The sequence below is a fragment of the Filicampus tigris genome, chromosome 17, assembly GCF_054856515.1.
Source record: "Filicampus tigris isolate MCC_2025a chromosome 17, RoL_Ftig_1.0, whole genome shotgun sequence".
Classification (NCBI taxonomy): domain Eukaryota; kingdom Metazoa; phylum Chordata; class Actinopteri; order Syngnathiformes; family Syngnathidae; genus Filicampus; species Filicampus tigris.
The window spans coordinates 472,596-494,403 of NC_141233.1; the positions used below are offsets into that span (position 1 = coordinate 472,596).

Consider the following 21,808-nt stretch of genomic DNA (forward strand, 5'->3'; position numbering starts at 1 on the left):
CAATCATCCACAATTCCCTTCGTAGATAAATCTCATTACACACAATCGTCTAAGTTAGTTTCAGACGACGATTGAACAAGAATGAACCACAAACAGGCAGACATGCTAACGATTAGCAACCGCGATTAGCATTAGCGATAGCGATTAGTTGTTCAGTCAACAACCCACAAGCATCCACAATTAAGCTCGTATATAAGTGTTGCATGCTCATTACACACAATTGTCTAAGTTACTTACAGACGATGGTTGAACAAGAATGAACCACAAACAGGCAGTTGCCGTGCCCTATGGCTGTGTGTGTGTGTCATCATGCAGCCACACTTGTAAGGAGCAGAGCGCAGGAGGCTAACATAGATAATTACGACCGAATACATAAATACTTTTGCAGGCTTGGAAACATTCTCAATGGTGGACGATAAATAAAAGACTTATTTAATTGATCTACAACCGTTTTGGTGAGTTTGAAGTTATCTTACTATAACTTTCTTGTACGCTACATGTTGCTAAATGTTACCATCGTAGCTCGATCGAAATAATGTGTACTAAGCGCAAAATTAATTTCCTCCAAAAATGCGGCTTATACTTCAGTGCGACTTATATATGTTTTTTCTTCTTTATCATGCATTTTATGGCTGGTGCGACTTGTACTCCAGAGCGACGTACAGTCCGGAAAATACGGTACTCTAATAATGCACGGACACTAAAGAGGTTTTGTGAGGGAGGCAGTCCTTTTAAGTTTTTTAAAATGGTTCAAGTATCACTGTACTACTTGCCGTGAAGTATAAATACGCATTTATGTGCAATTGCGTATATAAAAATCAATTTTTGACCCCAAAATGTTTTACATTTTGTACTAATGTACATGTTATTTGGACATAAGTCAATATATGGTTGAACAAGAATGAACCACAAACAGGCAGTTGCCATGCCCAATGGCTGTGTGTGTGTGTCATCATGCAGCCACACATGTAAGGAGCAGAACACAGGAGACTGACATAGATAATTACGACCGAATACATAAATGCTTTTGGAGACTTGGAAACATTCTACATGGTCGGGGATAAATAAAAGACTTATTTAACCGATCTACAACCGTTTTGGTGAGTTTAAAGTTATCTTACCGAAACTTTCTTGCATGCTACATGTAGCAAAGTAGCTCGGTGGAAATGATGTGTACTAAGCGCACAATAAGCGCACAATTTCCTCCCAAAATGCGACTTGTACTGCGGAGCGACTTATAGTCCGGAAAATACGGTAATATAAAATATTAATTATAGTCATAATAATAATAAGTCACTCTAATCTACGTTTTTTCACCTATTGCGCCGGGGTTTGGTCCCCATTAACCGCAATAAATGAGGGATCACTGTATTTTGTACCACAGAGTACTGGGTTTTGATATCTACACAGTAATAGGTCTCAAAATTACTTTAAATTCAGCTTTGCAAAGGGATTTTTTTGTTCTGTTTAATAGAGCAGCATGTTTACATGAAAATAGAAATTTTGAATGAAAAGAAGCAGAGAAAAGAATGAATATGATGCTTTCTGACCCTTTTTACCAGTAAATATTTGCCTTTTCACATTTAAATACTGTATTTTCCGGGCTACAAGCCGCAACGTTATATAATCCGCACCCACTCTATTTTTTTGAAAATTTTGGAAAAAACCTTATACAAGCCGCACCTATCGATGTAGAAAACTTTTATATTTACTGCATTTACGGAACGATTATGAACTGTAAATGTACATGTATGTACCTGAACAGATTCTTTCCTAACAGTGCCTTTTAACACTGCAGCAACGTTGCTGATTAAAACGGAACAGAACCAAGAGAAAATAAACAGTACTTATCGTCATTTCACTGCCGGCTGCCGCTCCAGTTTGTCAGCTAATGTCCACCAGTCTCCACCATCTATTGTTCTACTACATTCTACATATGCACCTGTCTTGTTTTATGTTAATAAAGTCAGCCAATCTGCCACATGACGTGCTGCCAACTGTACTAAATCAACAATAGCATTTCACATAAAGGGGAGCGGGGTTACTACAATATACAAATTGCAGCCATTAATCACCATGGACCATCATAAAACTAACCAAAACCCTCAAATGGCTCTGGAGTTATATGTTTAGTATGAGTTTTGTTTGTCTGGTTTAATAGCTGACTCCCTGTATTAAATGCACAAGGGCAATCCGTGTCTGGACATGGAAAGCGACAACTTCCCCTAAAGTGCCCATGTGTCTGCCTGAACAAACACCTGCAGGACTGAATTCTTTACACTACCACTTTCATTATCCAGTAAAGGAGAGTAAAGACAATCAGCAAAATTAAAAGTGAACATATGACAATGATACATATCATGTGCCAGCATTAAGTAGGCATTTTATTACTTACAATCGCTGAGAGGTTACGTCCCATACCTTGCCATCGTTGATGAAACTGCAAAAGATGAGGCAAATATATTCAGAGAAAGTGATTTAAAGTGTGTGAAAACATAAAACCTCTATGGCTAACTGAAGACTATACAATTTGGTTTTGACAAAAGCACACCTTATATCCCTGACGTGAGAAGATTTTTGTGCCACAGCTTCTCTTTTTGTCAATCAATCAATCACATTTTATTTATATAGCACTTTTCATACATAAAAATGCAACTCAAAGTGCTTTAAAACATTTAAAGCAAAACATAGAATTATCTTCAATCAAAAGAAAAGATAAATTATTTAAAAGTTGTTGAAAGCCAAACTAAAAAGGTGTGTCTTGAGCTTCCTCTTAAAAATATCAACAGTCTCTGCAGACCTGACGTCCTCTGGCAGGCTATTCCAAAGGTGAGGACCAAAACGGCTGAATGCAGCCTTGCCATGCATTTTGGTCCTCACCCTTGGAATAAATAAAAGGCTGGCGCCAGAGGACCTCAGGATCCGCGAGGGCTGGTATGATAAAAGCAAATCAGATAAATAAGATGGCCCAAGACCATTAACACATTTATAAACTAATAAAAGTACTTTAAAATCGATCCTGAAACACACAGGGAGCCAATGCAGCAATTTCAAAACTGGCGTAATGTGCTCCCGCCCTCTGGTTCTCGTCAGCACCCGAGCGGCTGAATTCTGCAGTAGTTGCAGTGGTGAAATGCTCTTTTTCGGGAGGCCAGAGAGCAGTGCATTACAGTAATCTAAACGACAGGAAATAAAGGCATGCATCAGCACTTCCGTGTTAGCCTGAGAGAGAAACGGGCGGACTCTGGCGATATTCTTAAGGTGATAAAAACCAATCTTGGTTACATTTTTAATATGAGGAATAAAACTGAGCTCAGAGTCAAAAATGACGCCAAGGTTCTTCACACAATGTGAGGGATTAAAAATGTGTAGTTTTGGTAAAAGCTTCTCTCTCTGACCTTCGGGACCGATAACTAAAACCTCAGTCTTGTCCTGATTGAGCTGTAGGAAATTATCTGCCATCCATGACTTGATATCTAAAATGCAATTTAGAAGGGTATCAATGGGTCCTGTGTCATCAGGAGACACGGCAATATACAGCTGCGTGTCATCAGCATAGCTGTGAAAGCTGATGCCGTGTCCCCTGATGACATCCCCGAGGGGAAGCATATAAAGATTAAAAAGTAGGGGGCCTAAAATCGAACCTTGAGGAACCCCACATTTAATTTCATGAGTTTTGGAGGAACAAGTATCCATACTTACAAAGAAATATCGGTCTGTGAGATAGGAATAAAACCAGTCAAAAACAGTACCAGAGATGCCCACTAGATTTTTAAGTCTATTTAATAAAATTTGGTGATCTACTGTATCAAAAGCAGCGCTTAGATCCAGTAGCACCAAGACTGTGAGTTTTCTCACGTCTGCAGTGCACCTAATATCATTTAAAATCCTTAAAAGAGCAGTCTCCGTACTGTGGTTCATCCTAAAACCAGATTGATATTTCTCCAAAATATTATTTGTATTTAAAAAATGATTCAACTGGATGAAAACCAGTTTTTCTAAAATCTTACTTAAAAACGGTAAGTTGGATACGGGTCTGTAATTATTAAAAACGCTCGGGTCAGAACTGCTCTTTTTCAGAAGTTGTCCAGTAGTTGTCAAAAGTAGTTTAAATATACATGTCTGATTGACTGTTAGCTATCTACTAAACAGTGTCAACGAGTGAATCCGCAAGTGTGTGCGTTTCAACCGTCCATGAGGGGCCCCAATTCGCGTGAGCGGATACACCCTCCGGCCCCGCCATGGCGCACACAATTTTTTTTTACAGGGCAGAAAAAAACGACAGTTTGCCCCACGCTTCGATTGAGGTTGTCTCGTGGTACAAATTTCTGTCCGCACCCACCCATCCAAAAAAATAATGAATAAAAATTAGGGGCATGCAAAATAGCCATCGATAACGGAAGTCAGAGTAACCCTCAGACTGAGTCGGACTTCATTTGCCCTCATGTATCGTCGGTAGCTAGGTAGCCCGCAATGTTCGACTTCACGATTGGCCTCACTTGAGAGTAATATAACCAAATCCAATACTCGCCAAGGATGTCAACTTCAGCCTCGTCCAAAGAGTAAAAATTACTGCCGTTATCCATGTATCTGTAAAGTGTAATCTGCAGCGGCATCGAAGTAGGGACCGCAAAGAAACCATGTTGTCTTCCACCTGCGCAATGGACGTTCCCAGTTCAAATGCATCACATTCTTTTTGAGTTGATGTGCAGGAGAAAGTATTTGTTTTGAGTTCATGTATGTAAAGGTGAAAGTTACGTTACGGGCAATTAAATGTAAATGTATTTACTTGATTTTTTTGAGCAACTCAAACAGTAATTTAATGCGTCACCTCAAAGAATGGCTTGGATCAGTTTTTGGAGCGCTTCCTGCGCAAGATGATTGTCATGCTAGCTTAATTGTCGATCAACGCCAAACTTGAAAGAAGCTATTTGCTTGTTAGACTTGTTAGTTTTACATGCAACACAAGTGTGGTAAGTTCACCTGACTGATATTGTCCTATTCTCAATGTTAATATCTTGAATATTCATATCATATATTCTTACAATAATACATCGTCAGCCCTAGTAAGTGGTAATCTTAACTCATCTGTCTCTCCTAATAATCATTCTTTATATAAATCATAATACTGTGTCTTTGTCGTCTTGTGTCCTGCAGACATCAGTGAAGGTGTTCATCCTGACCGTCAGGAGCCAGAGCGCACTCACATTAAGGAGGAAGAGGAGGACAACATGGTCCCCCACATTAAAGAGGAAGAGGAGCAGCAATCCCTTGACTTGAAAAAAGAGGAGGAGCCAGAGCACCCTTACATACAAGAGGAGGGAGAAGACCCCCACTCTCTTAAAGAGATAGAGGATATCTGCAAGTTGCCAATGACCGGTGTTCCTTTTGAAAGTCAAGATGAAGGTCAAAGTGAGGCGAGCGGAGGGGCAGGGCCTGCAAGCAGCAGCTCATGTCAACACATGACAAGAGAAGGCCATGGAGACCACTGTGGAGGATCTCAAACAGATGGCTTCCTACCTCTGCTATCAGATAGCGGCGACTTGTCGTCACACAGTCCTCACGCTGACGATGATGAGAGTTATCATGATGATGAACAGCCTGAAGGTGATATGAAATGTCACACAAACAACAAACACTGGAAATGTTCTCAGTGTGGCAAAACGTTAGCTTATAAGAGTGGTTTGAAACTACATATGAGAACTCACACTCACACAGCCTGTGGTCAAAGATTCTCACGTAAGGGAAACTTAACAAAGCACACAACTACACACACTGGTGAGAAACCTTTTCCCTGCACAGTTTGTGGCCAAAGATTCTCTCAGAAGGCACGCTTAAAAATACACACAAGAAAACACACTGGTGAGAAACCTTTTGCCTGCTCAGTTTGTGGTCAAAGATTCTCTCAGAAGGGAGATCAAAAATACACACAAGAAAACACTCTGGTGATAAACCTTTTGACTGCACAGATTGTGGCAAAATATTTTTCTCACAAAATTAGTTTGAAAATACATACAAAGACACACAATGGGGAGAAACCATTTGCCTGCTCAAGTTGTGACCAAAGATTCTATCACAAGGAAACTTAAAAAGGCACAAGAACACACACTAAAGAGACACCTTTTACCTGATCGAATTGTGGCAAAAGATTATCTTGGAAATATCAGGTTAAGAATCGCAAATGTGTTGATGAGATGATCAGTGATCAATGACACTTTCGCCTCTCATCTGAGCAGGTATGATTGTATTCTAGGTACCTTCTTACAGTGATGCTGAATTTTTGTTTTTTTTTCTTTCCCGTAGTGAAAAGCTAATATTTTAGTTGTAATGAATTAAAAAATGTGGTGAATTGTCTTCAGGGTTATAATACTGTAATTTTGGATTTTTTATTATAGTTCATTTTTAGTTTGTTTTGTTTTTTAAATTTTGTTTTAATTCTTTTTCAGAGTAGATTTGTTAGTTTTTATTAGGTTTTGTAATGTTCTCATCTATTTTAGTTCATATTAGTACTCGTTTTTTTTTAATACGGTTTTGCAATAATAATGTATAATAATTAGTATGTTATAATGCTTGCTGTCCCACATTTGAATTATGCAGACGTTTGATGACTGGCCTTAGCCTTGTTGTAGTCTAGACGTTAGCCTCGTTCTAATCTAGCCTTGTAGGAATAGATGTTCACCTTTAGCCTTGTTCTGATCCAGGCCCAGCTTGCTTTGCGTGCCTTATTGCTTTCAGACATGCATAATGATGACTCACACACACACACGCACACACATAGACATACCAAACTCAGAATGTCCCAACTGCTTTCTCCCACCTTTCCCTTAGAGTTGGGACACCTTTGTAATCAGGGACTCCTAAGAAAATAAAAGCGAGGAGGTGGAGGTGCTTATCAGGGGGTTGCTAGGAAGTGTTGCGGTAGTTCCCTTCGCTCTCCTTGCGCAAGTATAGTCCCTTGTCAAGTGGTACAAGACAGAGTAAGTCTTTAAAACTGTGTAAGCCTTGAGAATACTAGTACCTATCATGGCGAGACAAAGTGAGTCTATTAAACTATTAGGGCATCGGTGTCCTGTACGTACTAATCTCCGTGATAAAACGCTGCTAAAAGTGTGACTGTGCAAACTGTGTGAGTGGAAATAAACAGGATTGTAAGTGACAACTTGGTGTGGATGCGTTAGGCAAGTATCCTCCGCCACTTGTGGTAGAAGCTTGAGGATTGCCACACACTGTGTTGATTGTCACCCTGTTTTAAGGTAAAAGTCAGTTGTAGGACACCCTAGGTGTCATCAACTGATTCTGCGACAAAAGAATGGCGAAAAAGCTAACAATAAAATCAGTGATAAGAAGGATCCTAAACAACACCTTACATGTAAACACTGGAAATTTGTGGAGCATCATTGTCCTTTCAAGATAAAACACTATAACCTTTTGTGAACAAAATATATCTTTGCTGGCCATCTTAACACACAAAAAACATTAATAATCCTGCAGGATAAAGTAAGAACTAAATGTAAAAAAAACAATGAAAAAGAGAAAGATGGCAGAGTCCTGTGTACACTTAAATTCTGAGTGTGTGTATGTTTGTGCAAATTATTTGTGAAACCCCTGTGTGAAGTGTGTAAGTGAACACAGTGATTGGGAATTAAAATACCACTAGGTTTTTTATTACATATAATGTAGTAGGATTGTAAACAGCAGACTAATGTGGATGCAGAAGCAAGAATTCTCCCCCTGAAAAGGTTGAAGTGAGAATTATCACAACAGAAAATTTGAATTGCTGTCCTACTGATAAAAATCCAGTTTTTAGAACACCCTAGGTGTTAACGAACTGGAACACATTCTCTATCAAATGGGGAAAATTGGTAGTCAAATTAATTCATTCAAATCAACATTACAGTTGATTATCTGTACTCAGATGGAGTTTCAACTGTAACAGACAGTGTTAAGTTGTCGAATGAACTAACATACCTTTATAGAGAAAGGCCTAGAGAATAGGCCAAGGGCCTATAAGAGTAATGACTTAGAATTAGCCATTGTCCAAACAGTAGAAAGTGCTACAGATTGGAAACAGACAGGAGAAGAAGGCCTTGACTACAGTGAGGAAATAGATATGTACGGAATGGCATTTCTTTGGACTGTGCAAGGGCAAATGGGTGTCTATTTGCACTGACACAGCCAGCCTCCCCATAAATTGATAATAACGGGGAAGGTGGAAGGGATATTACAAAACACAACAGAAATTATGGTCACAAGGGCCATCTGATGTAGGATTGACTTTGTGTGCATCAGTGTCCATTGTAACCAGATGCATACGAGGAAGTAAGACCTGTAATAGATTATTTAATGCACTTGCAATATACCAAAATATTTCCTGTCAAAAAGGCGCCACCTTCAGCTGACATTAAATTGGTCAACACTAACCCTGTTGTATCATTTAACTGAAGGTGGACACATTTATCTTAAGATGGACACAAAGTAAGCAAAAGCAAGTTACGATTTTGCAAAAAGCAAAATTATAAAAAAAAAAAAATAATTAAAAAAAAAGACAATTGTAGATAATTAATAATTGTGGAATAGAAAAGAAATACAATTCTCCAGGCTTCAAAACATCCAACAAAGCAAAGAGGGGGCAGATTATGTCGTTTGAGAAATTATTGCCGAATCTGGGTTCCAAATTATGCGGAAATCACTATGCCCCTGAGAACATTGATGTATATATGAAGACCTCAAAAGACATCACCTTTAAGGTGGACTAATGAGGCAGAAAAGTTTTTTTGTGACATAAAACAAGTTTTAGTATTAAGCAAGCATTATTTTACATTATATCAAATGAAACTAATGTCATCGTTTTTCTTTCAAACTGGACAGTAGCGTATGCATTGCTGCACTGTGCAAGAGCAGTTATTGTTGCGTCCCTTGCTGTACGGACAAGTGTGAACATTGTTTTGTTCCATCCTCTGATCTCTAGAGTGCCACATGCAGTCTCTGCATTGTTTTTAGCAAACGACCATAAGATTTTTGTCTCGCGGGACATTTCACATGTGTGACTGCGCTGTTATTACGGCTACATCTAACTAGAGAGGTGCACAACATTAAACTTGGCTGTATTGTTATCACTTACTGGGGATGGAGCAAAACATGATATTGTGGCATCAACAGGCAAGCCGGTTATGCATGCAAAACTCTTATCAAAGCTATTAGACGCAATACGACTGGCACACACTCTAGCCGCCTACAAGTGTGTAACACACACATCAGGCACAGATGGTGTGTGCCATGGGAATGCATTTGCAGATAAGGCAAATAGGTAAATTAACAAAAAATGGTGCAACATTAGGCGATACATCTATGTATGACCAAACGGCAGACCTATTTTGTAAATATATCTATACAAATGTTTCCCTACACCACAATGACCGTTACAAATTGTTCACATGGTCTTCTTTGAACTAAACCAAAGTGAGGGGGGAATATTGTTTGGTCATCACAGATGCCTTTTCAAAGTGAATGGAACTATTCACCACCAATCATCCAGATGACAGATGACACAATAAAGGATTAACTAAAAAAGTGCATTGACGACACATGTAGTACATTTCATGATAAAATAACGCTTGGACAACACGGACGCATACAAAGTTGTCTCGTACACGAGTTAACAGCTAAATGATCTACTGTGTAGCATGCACGCAATCCTATATGAATGTATCATGAAGCAAATTTACATGTTCAAATAGCGACATGGCCATGAATTTAGGCCAGAATCAGAAGACAGAGGTTCTACTCTCGGAGTGAAGATGAAGAACTGGACATCATGAACTTTGAATTGGCATCAAGAATTATATGTTTATAAAGACAGACAACACTAATCACAGACAACGATAAGTGAAAAAAACAATAAGCATTTCGATTTAAATGTTCTCTTCCAACTATTAATCTATTAATATAATATTTTGAATGAATAATCAAATAATTCAAATTACTAATCTAATATTGTGAACTAATCAATCCATATACAGTTCCTTAGTCCGACGATTGAATCCAACAGCTCAACTGTAGGTGTACAGGGGAAAGTCCAAAGTTGGGATGGAAAATGGCATGAATGAGTGGATGAGCTGTGGAAAAGTTGTGTAGGATAGTAGTTCAATGGAGGGAATCGGCTGACTAAATTGCAGCCTCCTACAAGCCCAACTAGAGCGGGGAAGATTCGGTTTGGTCCAGTTCTATTCCAGGTTATTTTCTCAATCCGGCTCCTAGCTCGCCATCAACGTGGCCTGCATAAAACAGGTCCACATATGATCCCGTGTTTTCACAATCAAGTAGCTTATTCAACTAATAACAACTGTGTTATAAATAGCCTCAACATTCAATTATTCAATTCAATTCATTCATTCATTCATTCACTATCCCTCCTGCTTATCCTCACAAGGGTCGCGGGCGTGCTGGAGCCTATCCCAGCTGTCTTCGGGCAGTAGGCGGGGGACACCCTGTATTGGTTGGCAGCCAATCGCAGGGCACACAGAGACAAACATCCGCACTCACAATCACACCTAAGGGCAATTTAGACAGTCCAATCAACTTACCATGCATGTTTTCGGAATGTGGGAGGAAACCGGAGTACCCGGAGGAAACCCACGCAGGCACGGGGAGAACATGCAAACTCCACACAGGGAGGCCGGAGCCGGGATCGAACCCACGACCTCTGAACTGTGAGGCGGACGTGCTAACCAGTCGATCACCATGCCGCCCCAATTCAATTCAATTAACCCAATATTGTACAATATATAAATATAATATTAAATTAATATTAATAATATATTAAATATAAGCAGACAAACATAAGTGTATCATTGCATTCCAGTTACAATCATATTTCATATTTAAGAAATATGGCATTCAAAATATCACCAAATTGCAAGACTAAACTGATGTTCAAATGCCTAGAAAGACAAGTTGACAAACTAAATTGACACACTCACCAATTCCATCAATCGTGCATACGCTCCATTCCGCTCCCTCGCCCGCTCAGCAGTCGGCTCAAACAGTCGGCTCCTACAGTTCACGGTAGTTGCTTTACGGGTTAGACCCTTCGATGTGATTTTATATTGATAATATACGGCAACGTACCTGCAGCAAACAATTCCCCGCATGTGTCACGTCACGTTCTCCTCCGCCAGTGGACAGTCGCTTCCGTATTCAAGCAAATCGGACTGGACGCGCTACACACGTGACCGCACGTCAAATACGGAAGTAACCACCGGAAACAGAGATCGTAATACGAATAGAAGAATAAGTACAAACACGAAGAGAATGCACAAACAGAACACAATACAGAGAGTACAACTGGGCTACACCCTCCCCGCTTTAGACCATGCAACTCCCGATGCATGCTAAAGATCGAAACTACCCGACCACACAGGATTACTAGCCGCAGCCGCACCAACCGCTTCACCATAAGCATCGATAACCCCATTTAACAGCGTCTGTATCGCCGAAACAAGTGGATTACCCAAGATTGTATAATGAAGGCGACTAGGAGGGTGACGCTGCCGACCCGGACGACCGACAACCAGAACCGAATCAACAACCGGGTCAGACATTGTAGTGGATTCAACCGGTACCGCAGGCGAACAGATCAATCGCTCACCGCGGCTGGGTGATGTCTCTGCTTGGTCCGGAAGCAAAGGCCCTCCCACAGACAGATCTGCAGGGACACAGGCAGGCGGGACCTCATCGGCCTCGGACAAAGCGGCACTGGGCTCATGCCCCCCTACCCCCGCAGGCAGAGATGCACCAGACTCAGCAGAGGGTCCTCCATCAACAGGCGAGTGCAACGCATCATGAACTGGCACCACAGGATCCACAGCGGACTCCAGTGACCCAGTAGCCCGGGACAAAGACTGAGAACTTTCAGGAAAAGGTCAGACCGACGAACCCTGGAACCGATACACGGCCGGCTGAATCCGAACTTGAGGCTCACTCCACACATCCTCATCATCCATTGGATCCCCATTGTCCTCAACACCAATGGGTTTCTGACTTCGGGTGTTCGGGCGACGCGGTGAGGTAACAGCAGCCGAACCCTGATCACCACATACCGGCAGGAAGGAACATGGAAGTAACAAATCCCGGTGTAGTGTGCGAGTGGGTCCATCCGGATGGTTCTCAGGTCTCACCGTGTATACTGGCAGACCCCTAGCACGATTCAAAACTACGTACACCTCCTGCTCCCATTTGTCCTCCAGTTTGTGCTTGCCACGAAATCTGACATTTCGCACCAAAACTCTGTCACCTTCCTCCAGAAGTGACGGAGTAACCCGCTGATCAAAGTAAGCTTTATTTCGCCCGACTTCCCAGCACTTTTTGAAGTTATCTGAAAGCTTTCTTCAAGCCTAGCCTGCAGGTCTGCAACATACTGGGAATAGGAAGTGGACTGATTGCCACGCACAGGTAGGACAAAAGCAAGATCCACTGGAAGACATGGGGAACGGCCGAACATTAGTTCATATAGCGTAAACCCAGTGACATCATTTCGCGTGCAGTTGTAAGCATGCACTAACGGTTTAACATAGTCCTTCCATCTAGCTTTCTGCTTGCATTCGTCCCCAGCATTTTGAGTAGCATCCAGTTGAATCTCTCAACTGGGTTTCCCAGGGGATGGTAAGGGGTTGTCATAGTCTTCGTAATCCCGGCAAATTGGCAAAGTTCTTGAATGAATTTTGACTCAAAGTCAGGTCCTTGATCCGTGTGGAGACGTTCTGGTATCCCATAGGACACACTGAAGTTCTCCCATAAACACTTTGCCACAGTCTTCCCCTTTTGATTTGCTGTACAGATGGCTATTGCAAACTTGGTAAAGTGGTCAGTGGAAACTAAAATGTCTTTTGTATTGCTTCCATCTGGTTCAAGTGATAAGTAGTCCATACAGAGTAACTCAAAGGACGGGTAGTTTTGATGGTAACAAGCGGTGCTGCTCGTTCTGGAAGTGTTTTACGTCTCACACAACGATTGCAGGCCTTGATCTTCACTTCAATATCGGCTGCCATACGAGGCCAGAAAAAACGAGAGCGTACAAGGTCCAAAGTCCGTTCAATCCCCATGTGACCCATGTCATCGTGTAAGCTTGCAAAGACTGCTGACCTTAGCTCCTCTGGTAACACCAGCTGAAACAACATTTGGTCACCATCTCGCCTCCTTCGGTACAAGATGCCATCCTGCAGCTCAAGGCGGTTTGCCTCTTAACAACAGCGCAAGGTCTGGAAGTTGTTGCTTGGCGGTCAGCGGAAGCCCTTCCCCTGTTTCCATCTGATTAATTATTTCCCTTATAACTGGATCTGCACGCTGCTTTTCCTTGAGATCCAGTCACGACGGGGGAGAAACAACTGGTAGGCCATGGTGGTCTTCGTTTGTATAGCAATCGGGAATAGCCTTGGCCGTCAGACTCAGGGACTCAACCAAGGCGATGGAACTCTCTGCCGAACTGCTGGGCTGACTGGTGACAAGACAGAAATGGCAGATGGCAGAAATTATGTCTGTGTCAAGTTCTCCCACTTCACCAGGTTCATCAACCCGCTCTTCCGTGAACTTGCGAATCAGATCCCAATCTTTCTGTGCTGTCAGATCAGCAGGACAATTGTGAGGGCGGCGAGACAGTGCATCAGCATCCAGGGTCTGTTTCCCAGTTCGATACTGCAACTTAAAAGTGTAAGTGGACAGGGCAGCAAGCCATCTGTAACTGGCAGCATCCAATCTTGCTGTCGACAACAGGTACGTGAGTGGGTTATTGTCAGTTACTACCACGAAATTGGCTCCGTACAGATAGTCATGAAACTTGTCACACACACTCCACTTCAGGGCAAGAAATTACAATTTGTGTGCAGGGTAGCTGGATTCGCTTGAGGACAAACCACGGCTTGCGTAGGCGATCACCCGCAACTCTCCGCCCTGCTGCTGGTATAAAGCTGCTCCAAGTCCGTCAACTTCTCAATAAGCATCTCAAATGCGAGTTGGCAGCTCGGAGACCATCGCTCTCCAAAGGGTTGGTTCATATCTTGGGGTTTACTAGTGCTGGAACTTTTCTGGACCTTGGAGGTAGGTACATAGCCACGTGTCAAGTCATTAAGGGGCTTCGCGATGGCGGAGTATCCTTTAATAAACCTCCGATAATACCCAGCAAATCCCAAGAATGACTTGAGCTCCTTCAATGTTCGTGGAATTGGCCAGGATTTTAAGGCGATAATCTTTTCAGAATCAGTCAACTCCTTTCTCTGAAACAATATGTCCAAGTTAGTGTTCGGGTTACTTTTACGCATATTTTATATATGGATATTTACTTAAGTAGTAGGGAATAGTTAATAGATTTAAGAGTAGTTTAGTAGTAGTTTTTTTGGTATATGTATACATCTTATGTCTTTTATCTTTCCATTCCAACAACAATTTACAGAAAATATGGCATATTTTGGAGATGGTTCGAATTGCGATCAATTACGATCAATTATTTCTCGATGTGATTAACTCGATTAAAAATTTGTATCGTTAGACAACCTGTACATTTCAATGAAAATAATATTTTTGAGAGGGTAAGTAAATTAAACAACTTCCAATCATGCGGTTGCACAAGTGCTACACTCTCCTATAAGTACATCAACAAAATGTTACCAAAATACTCCCTCAAAGTAACCTAACTACTCTTAAATCTATTAACTATTCCCTCATACTTAAGTAAATATCCATAAATAACAAAATATGCTTAAAAGTTACTTGAACACTCCTAGATGTACTCAAAATACTTAATTGAAGTCACTGGAATTAACACGGTAAATAACGATTAAAATGTAATATGCATGTTACCTGAATAAAAATTTGAAATCAAACAAACAATTGAAAGGGATCAATAACAAAATACCGCCTCTAGGTCATCGAAATACTCTTAGGTGTACTCAAAATATGGCACGAGTATCCATATATAATTTAGATACTGTATTGATTTACATAGTATTGTCCCCTCAGATCCCTTCAAAATTGTGTAGAACTCTGCTTCTCTCCATGTCCAGTGTGTAAATATGCATTTCTGATTGAAATAGCTTCTCATTTGTAAATATCTGAAAAGGTTTTAGTAATAGTAATAGAAAAGTACTTCTGAATAAATTAGTATGTAATGTATTAATTAGGGGATTAGCAATTGTTTTGAATCTGCAACATCTGCCAGGAGAGGGTTAAAAATTGCATTACCTACCTCTTTCATGGATATCGGTTTCGTTAGTTCTTCTTTTTGTGCAACAGTCACTTCGTGTAAAACTAAAGAGTTCAGAAGGGAATCCATTTTTGTAACTTCCATGGATTGTGGTTGTGAATATAGAGTTTGGTAAAATGTCTCAAAGCAATCTTTCCCTGTCATATATATTCCATTATTCCTGTGTTAGGATCCTTAATTTTGTTAATCATTGTATCTGCTTGTTATCCGGATTATATGCTAAAATTTTTGCTAACTTGGCTCCCACATCGTATTTTTTAAAATTTCCCTTTTCTTAGTAGTACTATCTCGGGTGCCTTCTACTGGAGTTTTTTTTTTTTTGTCTCACTGGATTTTCCATATTTCCTTTCTGATGACGGTCTCTTGCCCAATATCCTTCTTTACCACAACATCAATCTGATGTCACTCATCTTTCTTTATTCTTCAACACTTTTCTCCCACCTTTTAAACTTATTTTCACCCAGTATTCTTTTCCTCAAAACCATTTTCCTGAATCTTTTTTAAGTTTTCTCCTCTGGGTTTTTAATGTTTAACACCTGCAACACAGCTATTTTTGTTTATTTAACTAACCATTAGAGACGTAATTAGTTATCCATGTGTTTAATTATTTTATTTTATCAAGATCCTATTTTTTCTCCAACAAACTTCCAATCGTTAGACTGCAGTACATCCCTCGGTTTTATTTCATCACTTCCTATCCCCCTTTTAGAGAATTTGGTCCAGTTTATCAACACCTTGAGTGTTCTAAAAATTGGTTTCTTATCAGTAGGATAGCAATTCAAATTTTCTTTTGTGGGAATCTCACTTCACCTGTGGAATGTTTTGTAGGTCTGGAGTCCATTAGCCCAATTACCAATTTACAAAACAACTACTTACTCAATGCGTGTTCGTTTATCTTTCAAGAAGGTATCCAATGTAAATAAAGACTCAATCAAGTCGATTGAATTTTCTCATCAATTTTCTTGGCTAATATGAAGCCATTCATATAGATTCGGATCCTCCATAACCTTTTCAGGAAGAGAATTCTTGCTCTCGCATCCATACCAGTCTGCTATTTCCAATCCCGCTATATTACATTATATTACATGGAATCGAATACCCAGTGGTATTTCAATTCCCAATCAAACTGTTTGCTCACACTTCACACCCGATTTTACTTAGTCACGTGCAATGACCTCCGGTCATTCACTTCTCACTTCAAAGACGTTTGTCTCACCACTGTTGTCCTCCTTCTGTTGAACTGCCAGTACCCATCAGGTCCCAGTTGGCGGGACCACGCCCGCTGGAATCCTTAGGTGTAGTGGCATCCGTGGCCTCTCTTGGGTTTCATCTTGCTTCTGCCTGTTGGCAATACCTGTAGAAATGTTCCTATGTATCCTTGTTAAATGCTTGACTTACACTTTCTCTTGGTCCTCCAACGTTGACAAACCTGGGCCCTTTTTCACTTGTTCGCAAGCACGGCGATGCAACCTGCCTGTACTTAACTCATGGGGCGTCATATGCAACTCACGAAGTTTGCTAGTGCGACACACCATCGGTGCAAGTGGAAGCGCCACCATCCAGTTCAATCCTGTGTGCTGACAAATTTTAAAGCAATTCGTTTTTTTTGTTTTTTTTAATGTTTTTTTTTTTTAAATCCCATTCATTTTTCATAAACGCCTTGGTTTTGCGGGTGATATACTGCTCCTAATCGCTGTTTGATCCTTAATTGTTGTAGGATAATTTTGACCATTTTGTCCATAAACCTTTGACACAAAAACTTGGCAACAGACTGAGTGTCTGTTCGGCTAGTGGGACATGCCACAAGATAAATTCCTCTTGTATCAAACTTAATTACAAAATGGGTAGTTGCAAGATATAGTACTACATCAAACAAGAGAACTGCACAACGTATTTTGACAACCTCAGAAAATGAATGAAACTACGACACGCTACCACGCTTTATCCATTAGATTCATTTCAATGTTTAGTTGTAACTGACTTACTACTAAATTAAACGTCGGTGTCAGGTTCACACCAAGTGAGACATTCATAAACAAAGACACTCTACAACAATATTGTCTTTTTACTTGCAAGGAGAGCGCAGGGAAGTGTACGATTACAGTTCCTAAAACCCTCTGCCGGCTCCTGCGCCACCTTTCTTTTTATTTTTCTTCGGTGTCCCTGATAACAAAGGTGTTCCAGCTCTAAGGGAAAGGGGAGCGAAAGCAGCTGGAACACTATGAACTTGTTTTGTGTATGTGTGTGTGTGTGTGTGTGCGTGTGCGAGTGCGTGTGCGGGTGTGGGTGTGGGTGTGGGTGTGTGTGTGTGAGCAATTAACATACATATGTGAAAGCAAAGCACACCAAGCAAGTTGGCCTAATGATAAAAATCAAACACGTGAATAATAAAATGCATTATTATTCTTACAGTAAGTCTTCAACTCTAAATCGTAATTGTCATTACACTATTTATACGGTTTATACAAGTCACATGCTCGGCGTGTTATCATCTGGTATTTGGTCTACCGAAAGTACGCCATAAATGCCAACAGATGTTCCATCCGTGTGTGTGTGTGTTTTGTCTCATTACTCTTTGAGAAAAATGTAACCTTCTCTTGCTACCCCGTTTGTGTACATGTTGTCTAAGCGTTATTCCATCATGAAAAGTACTTGCCATGTCTTTCACGTGTACACATTGTGTAAGCGTTATCTTATTATGAAAAGTACTTCCCGTTATGTTAATGCATTATCTCTGTCTATTTTCTGCTGTCCCATTAATTATTCCCACCAATCCAGCACTTTGAGGGTGGTAAGCACCAAGATTCTCAGATCAATGTGAACCATCACTCCTATTTTCTCCACAATTTGGTCAACAAAACGGGTACCACCATCATTGTACGTTTTTTAGAAATGCCATATCTGGGGATGATATCCCTGCAAAGTGCGTCTGAATGTTTGGTATCGGGAATATTTCTAGCCATTTTGAAAAAGCATCTATGATGACGAAACAATAGTTTTCCATTCAATTCAGCAGCCCATTCGTGTGGATATTTCGGTAAAATAAGTAATCTGTTTGGCCATACACAGATGTCACCTGGTAATGTCGCACCAGTGTTTTATTTTATCTTATTTATTTATTCTTTTTTTTAAAAATCAAGGAGTTCAATTTATAAAAAAAAAATAATAATAATAAATAAAAAATATGGAAACTCGTTGCCTTAGAAATGATAAGTAAACGTAACTTGAACTCTTTACGTGTAACAAGCTATCAATTCAAGTGAGTGCACAGTACTACCACCAACTTAATTATTTTGAGTTTATAGCGCTAAATGGTTAGAAGGGCCAACACTTGTATAGCGCGCATCTACCTTTGGTAATCAAAGTGCTTCACACAGTGTACCTCATTTACTTCATGATAATGAATGGATGAATGGATTTTATATTTAACCGGTATGCCAACAAGGATATATTAGCTATTGCATGCAATAAATGTTTTTGTAACAGGAAAACAATAAAAAAAAAAGTGAAGTTCCAAAGGGATAGATAGCATTTCACCATAAAAAAAATCCAGACGTTCTAAATATTTAATTTGTTTAAGACATGTAAACTCAAGACATGAGTAAATTAATTTAATCGTCAGGAATTACTAACAACTTAATTAAAATGAGTGTTTAGAACAAATTATCAAAAAGTGAGTTAGTTCAACGCAATACTTCTGAGTAATATGAATGTTTGTGTTTACAGTGAGGCAATCATGTCTTCCTCCATCCTCAGGAAGTAGTAACAATGTGGCTGTGTTTAACATTGTGCGTCTCTTTAGTTAGACGTCTCAATACATACAAGGTAAATGTCTTGCTAGTGATAAAAAGATCATGGTCCTTTGTTAAAACAATGCAGAGACTGCACGTGGCACTCTCAAAATCAGGGGATAGAACAAAAACTATGGTTGCACTTAAAAAACAACAACTGGAAACTGAGGCACCCATCCATTGCTGCATTTGTTTGTACAGCAATGGATGCTGCAATAACTGCTCTTCCAGAGTGCGGCAATCCACCGTCCAATTCGAAAGAATTAGTTTAATTTTGTCTCTATCTTGCCGCACCAAAACAGGTCGAAAAATGACCTTTACAATCTTATCAACTGAATAAGGGGTCGCCATAATTTAAGATAATGCTGTGCTTAACACTAAAATTTGCTTTATTTCACAAAAAAATTTCCTGCTTCATTGGTCTACCTTAAAGGTGATGTCATTTGAGGTCTTCACTATTACATTTTTTCACCAATGATTCCTGCATAATTTGGAACCCAGATTCAGCAACAATTTGTTAGACCTAAAAAATGACATCATCCACCCCTTCGTTTGATGTTTTGGAGCCTGGAGAATTGCATTTTGTTTTTGTTTTTCTATTCCCCACTACAATTATACTTCCAACACTAAGATTGCGTCCCAAATATTTGACTTGTTGTTTCTACATCCGTAGTTTATTTTTGCTTACTTTGTGCTCTTCTTCAGCCAAATGTTATAATAATGAACAAGAATTGTTCCGCCTTGTCGCAGGGTCAGACAAGAGAGGAGCAGAGGGCCCAGGTGCCCCTCCCTGATGTCTGCGCCGCCGCTCAAGTCACATTATCTTCGTTTCTTACTTTTTGCCCATTAAGCGCTTCTGCTATATGATTGATTCCTGTAACACGGCTACTTTATGTGTAATTAACTTAACCATTAAAAACGTGTTCAGCTATCGATGCGTCTAAATATTGGATCTTATTAGGATCCTGTTTTTCAACAAACTTCCAATCCTTACATTGCATTTTATGATTTAAATTTACCACCTATTTTCCCCAATTGTATAGGAATTTGGTCCAGCTTGCTAACACCTAGGGTGTTCTAAAAACTGGATTTTTATCAGTAGGACAGCAATTCAAATTTCCTGTTGTGGTCATTCTCACTACAACCTTTTCAGGTGGAGAATTCTTGCTTCTGCATCCACACCAGTCTGCTGTTCATTATCCTACTACATATACCATTAATTATACTATACTAATTATATGGAATAAAATACCTAGTGGTATTTTAATTCGCAATCACTCTGTTCACTTACACACTTCACACAGGGTTTCACAACCGATTTGCCCAAACATGCACACACCCAGAGTTCAAGTGTACACAGGCCTTCGCCATCCTTTATTATTATTATTATTATTATTATTATTGTTATTTTCTTTTTTTAAGATGGCCAGCAAAGTCATATTTTGTTATCCAAAGGTTTAAGTGTTGTATTTTGGAAGGACAGTGACGCTCCACAAATGTCCAATCTTTGCATGTGAGGTTTTTCTTTAGGATCACTTTTATCACCAATTTTACTGTTAGTTTCCCCCCATTCTATTGATGAAGAGTCAGTTTTATGACACTTAGGGTACTTAGGGTGTCCTACACTGACTTTTACCTTAAAACAGGGTGACAATCAACCCAGTGTGTGGCAATCCTCAAGCTTCTACCACAAGTGGCGGAGGATTCTTGCCTATTGCGTCCACACAAAGTTGTCACTTACAATCCTGTTTACATTCACTCACACAGTTTACACAGTCACACTTTTAGCAGCGTTTTTCACGGAGTTTAAGTACGTACAGGACACCGTCGCCCTTACAGTTTTATAGACTTACTCTGTCTTTTACCTTCACATTGACTAGTATTCTCAAGGCTTACACAGTTTTAAAGACTTACTCTGTCTCACAGTTTTATAGACTAACTCTGTCTCACAGTTTTATAGACTTACTCTGTCTCTCAGTTTTATAGACTCACTCTGTCTTACTACTTGACCAGGGACTAGTATTGTCAAGGTTTTTTTACCAGCGCACAATTCACTCATCCACGAGTGTTGTGAGTTTCCTACTCACCCAGAGATGTCTTCACTCCTGCGGCTTCCCGTCATCCTTCAGTTCCCAGAAGTGGAGCCAAAGACCAGTCCCACAAAGGGTCTTAGAGCCGTGGCCACAGACTTTTCCTGGAGGTTGACTCGACAGCAGGAAACCTTCCGGCATATTGGGATCCGGCTCGAAGGACCAATTTAATGTCAGGTTCACACCAAGTGAGACATTCATAAACAATGCACACAATGAGGAGAGAAGACACTCTATAACAATATTGTCTTTTTACTTGCAAGGAGAGTGCAGGGAAGTGTACGATTACAGTTCCTAAAACCCTCTGCCCGGCTCCTGCGCCCCCTTTCTTTTTCTTTTTCTTCGGTGTCCCTGATAACAAAGGTGTTCCAGCTCTATGGGAAAGGGGAGCGAAAGCAGCTGGAACACTATGAACTTGTTTTGTCTATGTGCGTGTGTGTGTGTGTGTGTGTGTGTGTGTGTGCGTGGGTGTGCGTGTGTGTGTGTGTGCGCGTGGGTGTGTGTTTGTGTGTGTGTGAGCAATTAACATACATATGTGAAAGCAAAGCACACCAAGCAAGTTGGCCTAATGATAAAAATCAAACACATGAATAATAAGATGCATTATTATTCTTACAGTAAGTCTCCAACTCTAAATCGTAATTGTCATTACACTATTTGATATGTCATACGCA

General features: G+C 40.2%; 1 protein-coding gene and 1 long non-coding RNA gene across 3 annotated transcripts in view; one reads left to right on the plus strand and one right to left on the minus strand.

Annotated features, from left to right (window-relative positions):
- Positions 1-21,808, plus strand: part of LOC147132788 (uncharacterized) — a 90,701-nt gene that overhangs the window by 56,867 nt on the left and 12,026 nt on the right. For both annotated transcript variants that reach the window (XM_086012091.1, XM_086012090.1), the window contains exon 2: positions 5,158-5,607. In XM_086012091.1, coding sequence (XP_085868217.1) covers positions 5,232-5,607 — 376 coding nt within the window. In that variant the 5' untranslated portion in view covers positions 5,158-5,231. The remainder of the gene's footprint in view (positions 1-5,157; positions 5,608-21,808) is intronic.
- On the minus strand, positions 1,844-21,441 carry LOC147132789 (uncharacterized). Its single transcript, XR_015081811.1, has 3 exons — positions 21,132-21,441; positions 5,521-5,601; positions 1,844-2,440 (listed from the first exon to the last, which is right to left on the minus strand). It is a non-coding gene; the product is annotated as an uncharacterized LOC147132789 (long non-coding RNA).